At 31.9% G+C, this 8,083-nt stretch overlaps 1 protein-coding gene and 1 pseudogene across 1 annotated transcript; both read left to right on the forward strand.

The window, feature by feature from the left end:
* Nucleotides 1–521: 521 nt before the first annotated feature.
* On the forward strand, nt 522–2,590 carry LOC123890827 (protein IQ-DOMAIN 19-like). Its single transcript, XM_045940529.1, has 3 exons — nt 522–1,158; nt 1,417–1,662; nt 1,753–2,590. Exons 1-3 carry the CDS (start codon nt 808–810, stop codon nt 2,293–2,295), a joined length of 1,140 nt encoding a protein of 379 aa, XP_045796485.1. The 5' UTR covers nt 522–807; the 3' UTR covers nt 2,296–2,590.
* Nucleotides 2,591–3,778: 1,188 nt separating this feature from the next.
* LOC123890828 lies at nt 3,779–6,994 on the forward strand (annotated as a pseudogene).
* Nucleotides 6,995–8,083: the final 1,089 nt, after the last annotated feature.

Consider the following 8,083-nt stretch of genomic DNA (forward strand, 5'->3'; position numbering starts at 1 on the left):
CTTAATTAATATTCTTAGGACTTGCGTGCAAGCAATGTATGGCCCTTGAATCCTGGTTAAAGCCTCAAAGGAACAAAAGAAAACGTTGTAAAACAGTGATGTTTTTACCTTCTTATTGTATAGAGAGACAAATGCATACATCAAACTAGCTGTTATACCTTGATAAAGAAACATCTTTTGATTTTAACAGCATGGTCCCTAAAAATTACCACATACTCTACCGTTTAACGTGAATAAGTGGAGGGTTCGAACTCTAGTCCTGCATATTACATGCAATGTTCCTATCAACTGAGTTATTCTTACGAAGACGTCTTTAAATGTGTTTTTAGTTAGTAATTTTATGAACCAATAAAATACATCCAATGACCAAACTAATTAATATAAGACACATATTTTTTTTATTTTTTTTTTTATAATTTTGATACATTAAAAAAATTATTGTGACAATACCTCAGCCACTTAAAAAACAAAATTACTATTTACTATCCTCAAATTATATATTGTAAAAAACATGAAGGTGGCAAATGGCTTTAACAGGGAAAGTCTTTGCAGGCCAAAAGCCAATAATAAACAGTCAGCACAAGGACACAAAATGAGTATTACTAAACAAGTAGAATAATGCATATATAATGCATATGTATGTAACAAGATTATAATTAACTTATGAACAAGATTAAATATCTTTTGTGTATTTATTATTTTTAGATCATCATTATATATAGCCTTAGAACTTTTTACTCTACTTGTTATTTGTTAAGTCCTGTTAGGCCATTAAGTAGAATTTTGGAAGGTGAGAAGAAGAAGAAAATGGGGAAGGCAAGTAAATGGATTAGAAACCTTCTTTTAGGGAAAAAAGAAGAAAACTTGAAGCAGATTGATACGTTCTGCTCCGAGAATAAGACCACAAACACGGTTAATAGTAGTAATAGTAGTAGTAATAAGATAGTAGTGAAGCGCAGATGGAGTTTTCGAAAACTAACAAGTGGAAGATCAACAGGAAAAGTAGTAGCTCATAAAATTTCCAAGTCTTTTGATTCAGTTGACTCTCCAAAATTGCAAATACAAGCCTTAATGTTCCAAAGTCAGACCCCAAGAACAGCTGCTGAATTTGTAAGAACAGCTGCTACAAGGATTCAAGCTTCCTTCCGCTCTTATTTGGTATAAACTTCTCTCCATATTCATCAATATTTTATGGTCACGTCTCATCTTTCTAGACATCTTCATCTTATAAGCAGAATTTTGTTATGATCGATGAAACACTGACACGTTGGCACTAGTAATAATTTGAAAAAATGACTTAATTATCTAATCGCACGTGATATTGTTGGTGTCAGACACCAGATGACACACTTTCAATCTAAAATGTTGGTGCTATAGAGTTTATGACGATATATAAGATATGTACGAAATTTGCAGGCAAGGAGAGCATTGCATGCTTTAAGAGGATTAGTGAAGTTACAAGCACTAGTGAGGGGTCACCTTGTAAGGAAACAAACAACTGCAACGCTGCGTGGGATGCATGCGTTGATGTCCATACAAGTTCGAGCTCGAATTAAAAGGATTAAGATGGCAGAAGAAGTTATTCCCCCAGAAATACCAGTTTCTCAACACACAGAAAGTCCCTGCTTCGAAGAGTACATGACACAACCAAAACAACATCAAGTAAGCCTCTGCATAGAATCTCCAAATGCTTTAGTTATGATGAAGTTTATGTTTCGCAGACTATATAATATGGTTCTTGATTGTGTATAGGATTCAAAGAATATGAATGTGGAAGAAATGTTAGAGGCATTGAGGAGTAGAAGTGGCCCAATAGATGTAAAGAGCAGAAAATATGATTCAATGGCATATTATTCAAAGAGCCAATCAATTTCAAAACGAGAAAATCAATTAAAGAATGAGAATCATAACAATAACAATAACAATACTACTACAATCATCACAGCACCAAACAGCCCAGAAAAATATTACAGAGACATGATTGATTATTTAAATCCAAGATCATCATCAATTTCATTATCAACATCTCAGCGCCACATGGTGCCTCCTCGACAATCATGGTCATCACCAAAAAATTACATGAGCAAGACAGAATCTTCAAAGGCAAAAACAAGGTCAAGTAGTGAACCAAGACAAAGACCTACCAAACAAGGAACAAAGCAAAAAAGCAACAACTCTATTGAATGTAGTACTACTAGTAGTAGTTCATTGAAGAAAAATATGTTGTCAAATTCAGCAAGGTATGATCATTGGGTTGTTAATTCAATGAAGGAGAGTAAGCGTGATTCCTTTTGATTATTACAAAATATGTTGTTAGTACAAAATAAGCAAATTATTCAATTTTGATTATCCATACAAATTTCGGTTATAATAATATTAATAATAATAATTTCTTTTTTATTAAATATTATTCAGTAGCCATCTAAGCCACTAGATTTGCCCAAGTGATAGTATGCTAGAGATCTTATATTCGATCATCAGTTTCATTGTAAACCAAAAATTTCAGTAGCCTTATGCTTGAACTTCAAAGAGCAGAAGAAAGCATCAAGTTGTTCCATTTAACCCAATTGTTGGTACCCTTGCTTGCACTTATAACATGCCAAATAACAAAATTAACAGCTCATTTTTTTTCTTCATGAAAACATATTTATCATTCTCATCTCCACTTTCTGTCTTTTTCGTAGACAAATTGATAATTATCACCAAAAATTTATATAACTGTGAGGTTTATGGTTCGAATTAAGATAAAAATGGCCTAATAATATCCGGTAGTTCTGTTGTCAGTTGAACCAGACCTTTTAGAGATATTCACTCTCTCTATACTTGAAGCTACCTTAACCATCAACTACAAAAACAAAAATGTTATTTTTATAATTAGGTAGTTTTCTTGGATCATAATTGCATGTAGTTAAGATTCTTAATGAATATCAGTCGTTGATTTGAGATCGGATGATTTAAATTATACAGTAAAATGATATCAGTCGTTGATTTAAATCAAATTGCTGACTATTGAATTATTATTATTTTTTATGTGCTCTGTCTATTGAATTATTATCCTCCACAATAGTCACTATTTTTTTATTAACTAAAGTGACACCAAAAATTATTTTACAACTGTTTTTAAAGAAATTTGAACTATATCCCTTGAACTTATAAAACTAAACTCTTAGGGTAAGCTACCACATCAAGTGTTTTCTTTTATCACTATAATTTTGATAGTTAGGTAAAGAGTTGAGTTATTTAAACAAATATTTGATATCTTATAAATACAAGAAAGAATGAGTGTGCATGCAAATCTATAAATCACATTATATTATTTAAAAATAAAAAGGTGTATATTTGTCCTATTTATATCTAAAAATTTTGTTTATATCATTTCTCTTCGGTAAAATAGTTGTTTGTTCCTTTGATTTTGTTTTTTGGTGAAATCCTATAAAAAAAAAATGTTTGTTGGTAGTTAGAAATTTCACACTTAAGGTGGATAAGTGGGATGATCGGGGTTCGAACTCCGACCTCTAAATATATAATACAATGTCTTGTCAATTGAACTAAGCTCACGACCGTTCCAAATTATAAAAAAAAAAAATTAATTTTTATTTTCTTTTTTATGAATTATTTTTACTTATCTTATACAATTAAATACAAATTTTATTTAACTAAGAATAAAAAGTCTTCAAGAATCTTTTTAAAAATCTCAATATCTTGATGAATCTTTTAAAATCTGAATCGAATATATATCCCATAAAACAATCTAAAAAAAAGAGATGCCTATGAAAAAGAAAGAACTAAAAAACACACAAAAAAGGGGAAAAAAAAGTAAAGTATATTTAATCAGTTTAGGAATATTGAGAGCAATGATGACTCAACTCAAACAGGTAAAGTACAAGTTCAGCGAACAACAGATGTAACATGAACACGATCACACACACCGCTTCACAAAAACACTCTTCTTGATTAATTAATTCATTAATTAATTAATTACTGATTATGATTATTAATTCATCTTTATAACGTTAGGCGCTACAAATTTCAAATTTGATGAATCAATGAATGCTTCGTCTATTCATTCAAACAACAATCAAAAGTGTCTTGACATGGCTGAGATCAACGAGACTTGTTCTTCTTCACAATCAGAAACGACGTCGTGTAGTTCCTCACAATTACAAAAACCTAAAGTTAAAACAAAGGGAATTGCGTTCAAACGACGAAACCCTAAACTCACTGTTCGTCGCAAAAGTAATGTTGCTGCTATTGGTTTTCCTCTTGGAATGTCCTTTGCCGCTGTTATGGCTCAGGTAAACTTCATTTTTTTTATACTCAATTGCTTTCTTTAATTATTCTATTTTCCGATCATGTTTCTTCAAAGCTTAGTTTTTTTGCTTCAATAAAAAAAAAAAACCGATGCCGATGTGATTTATACTATTGTAATTATTATCATGTTATGTGTTAGGTTTTGCTGTAACAAATATTTTCGTAAAAAATGATTTTTTTTTTGTTGTAAACCATGTATTATCCTCCCACGCAATTGCAGAGACTAATCTCTTGAGTATTGTGGAACTCAAGTGGGCGGCAAACTCTCCGAGTTTTAACCTGCCTGCTGCATTCCCAATTTAGGGAGAGGAGTTGAATGCAGAGTGATTAATGTTTGTATAGTTCACAAACATAAAGATTAGTAGAACAATAAATTTGAGTATAAAAATTTGCATTTGGAGTCAAAAACTACAAATTGTAACTTCAAATTAAAATCAATTCTTGAGTCAAATTCAAATCCAATCGACATTTCCGAAACATGTCAAAATCATTTTTTTTATGTGTTTGCCGTCTGTGATCACTTTTGGCTCGCCTAATGTGAAATCGAACACACTGAAACACTCAATTCTAGTTAGTTTTTCTTTTAATTTGTACAGTTATATATTGGTCCTGTTTATGAAAAGCTTTTGTTTTTTGCTTTGTTTTTAGGTGTTGTATAGAAGAGATGCAGCAGCTGAGGGTATCTCTCCGGATCATCTTTCGTCGGTAATTTTCTTTCCCTGTTTTTAACCCTAAGTTTACTTGTAACGAAATTTGTTTCTGAGTTATATAATGTCATAGTTATAATGAATTTAATTCGTTTACACTTTCAGTGTGAATATTTTTACGGTGTCAATCAATCACATTAGTTATATCATTCAAAACATTTATCTTGAATCATAATTACTTCTAAAGTCACACACGATTAGTTGTGATTTGTCGATAGTATCAAAATTAAACTCTTGTTACAATAGTGATGTTTAGTGAGAGAAAATACAAACTATAATATATTATTGATAACAAATCATGACCGACATGAGTTTTTTTTGGACTATCCTTATTTGCATCTTTGTCTTTTTTGAAATTCGATTCACTTTTGATTCGAGTCTTGACTGTTCCGCTGTTTATCTGCCTTGTAGATGTGCTCGTCTGCAATCAAAGAATCTTTATCCAGTGTAAGCCACGCATCAATTGTTAATTCATCCCTTGATTGGATTTTACTACATTTCTCCGGCAGCTTTCTTGTCGATGTAAAACGAAGTTCATCCTGTTAAAGTGATGTTCGTGTGACACTTGTTTTGATTTCTGCCTATCTAACCACAGGTATTTGGAGACAAGCTAGATGGTTTGACAAGGAACTTTGAACAATCTTTTGACAGCACTTTGGGTACCCTTCGATTAATTTATGAATCATCATCTAGCAATGAACTGCATAAATTGAATAATATGAGATTGGAAATTCCAAGTTCTAAATTAATCAGAGGAGATTGTTCGCGTGATATTGTTACAGAGAATGGTCAATCATGCCCACTGTCACACACACACGCTGAGATCATAGATCAATCAATTAGTCGTGAAGAGGTCAGGGATAATTTTCACATGGAGTCGATTACTCGCGATCTTGCTTTGCACGAACAATCAAACCAAATGGTTTGCTTTTCTCCAACCTCTTCTGGAGCTTTAGTTAATAATCCAGTGATTAGTACATTTGAGAAGTCTATTGTGGAGCAATGTCGTTCTAATGACCTCAAGACTGTTGAACTTGGTCTTGCAATGAAAAAAATGAAATTGAAAGAGACAGAATTGGCTCTCAGATACGATTTAAATGATCTGCAGAGATCCAAGTTAGCTGTGGAAGTATCAAAGACATCTTTCAAAGTTGAAAAGTTTAAGACTCAGTTAGAAGATACAAGATATGGCGAACTAAATAAGAAGTCCGTAGACTGTCTTATTTTCGGTCTGTTCATTATGTCATTCTCACTTTTTTACGGTGCTTATGTTTATAGCTTCGAGCGGATCAATGAAGCTGCTGAATCATGTGCTCCACCTGAAGATGTAAGTATAATAATTTTCTTTTGCCTATTCCAATTTTATGCTATGGTTTAGGCAATTATAATATTTGTGTTATTGCATGATGAAAAATAACTAATTGGGAATGTATCATTAAAATTTTGTTTAGAAATTAAATCATATTTCAAAGATAACCAGCAGAGGCCGTGTCATTGAAATATTATTTAGAAAAGAAATTGTATGTTTTATTCATTGTTTAGTTTTTCGTTTTTTAAATACATGATCTTGTATTTTACATGTCATATTTATTTTCTTTGAAAGCTAATTTAAGAGTTAAGGTGCAAATTATGTAAAATAGGATGTTATTATGAGTTATGACAACACTTTACAGCATTGCCTTTGCTCAATTTGAATATACTAATGGTGCCTTTTCTATTTTAGGAATCTTCCTCCTGGTGGACTCCAAAGTCAGTGACCTGGTTCAATTCAAGCATGCGTGTTCTTTTGTGTCAAGTTCGAGTTGTGTTCGAAACGATGTTTGGTCTCTTAATGATTATTATAGTTGCATATTTGCTCTTCCAGCGGTCATCAGCATTGGCATCACAAACTATGCCAGTTACTTTCATAGTTTTGATTCTAGGAATCGGCTGTGGCTATTGTGGAATGTTGTGTATAGACACACTGGGAGGGAGTGGTTATATTTGGCTCTTATATTGGGAGATTCTATGTTTGGTGCATTTCTTATCTATATGCTGGACATCCGCTTTGTACACAATTCTTCATGGACCAATCACAACACTGCAGACAATGAAAAGGAATACAATTCTTCCGTATTGGATTCGCCGGTTTCTGTTCTACGCTATTTTGCTTGTGGTTCTACCACTGTGTTGTGGTCTCATGCCTTTTGCTAGCTTAGGTCAATGGAAAGACCATTTTAGGTCAAAGGTGTTTTATGTCCAAGAATCAGAATGGTAAGACACTGCTTCACCATGGAAACTATTCATTTATGTATAATACTGTGAGCAGCTTAGGTTGTCGTAAGCCAACTTACAAAGCACCATCAATTGTATTTGCCTGCAGCTAGTTTTGTTTGGGTCATTTTTGGTAATTATTCTCTCCAATGGTGTAATTTTGAAAGTTATACTATTGTTGTTGTATTATATTATAAACGGCATTCTTTTTATAATTTAAAGATCTGATTTAATGCTATATGGATGGATTGGCATGTCATTGCAGCTGGAAAATTCATTGTGTAGGTCTCTGTGTTGACTGTTAGATAGCATGATTCTGAACACTTACTTTTAGTAGGTTGATCAATTCTATATTTCTATCACAATTTAACTTTTCATCAGATTGGAAGTTTGAGTATTTGTTCTGTTGTTTCCAGTTAACCCCATTTACATCAGGTGATTAACTGAATTCACAAATGATTAGTTCATTAAATGATAAAGTGTTGACGGTTTAAATATAAAAAACTTTTTCTGATGGCTAATCTTTTACTAGTAAAAGGAAGGTTGAGTTACTCATAATCAAGCAATGTGATGATGTGTCACTCTATAAGAAAAATTTACAATATCTATTAAAACATTTTCATCATCTCTTTTTTAAATCATTTTAATTATCAAATTATCACTATATACAATTATCGTAAAAAAAAAAAACAAAATTCTTACAAATTATGGTTACCAAATCCAAAATAATTTCTTTGCTTCACTAATAAAAAATTTATACTACTTTTTAAAAAAGATTGTACTAATGCAAAATCTAAATTAATAATTTGACA

This window comes from Trifolium pratense, linkage group LG6, assembly GCF_020283565.1.
Source record: "Trifolium pratense cultivar HEN17-A07 linkage group LG6, ARS_RC_1.1, whole genome shotgun sequence".
Lineage (NCBI taxonomy): Eukaryota > Viridiplantae > Streptophyta > Magnoliopsida > Fabales > Fabaceae > Trifolium > Trifolium pratense.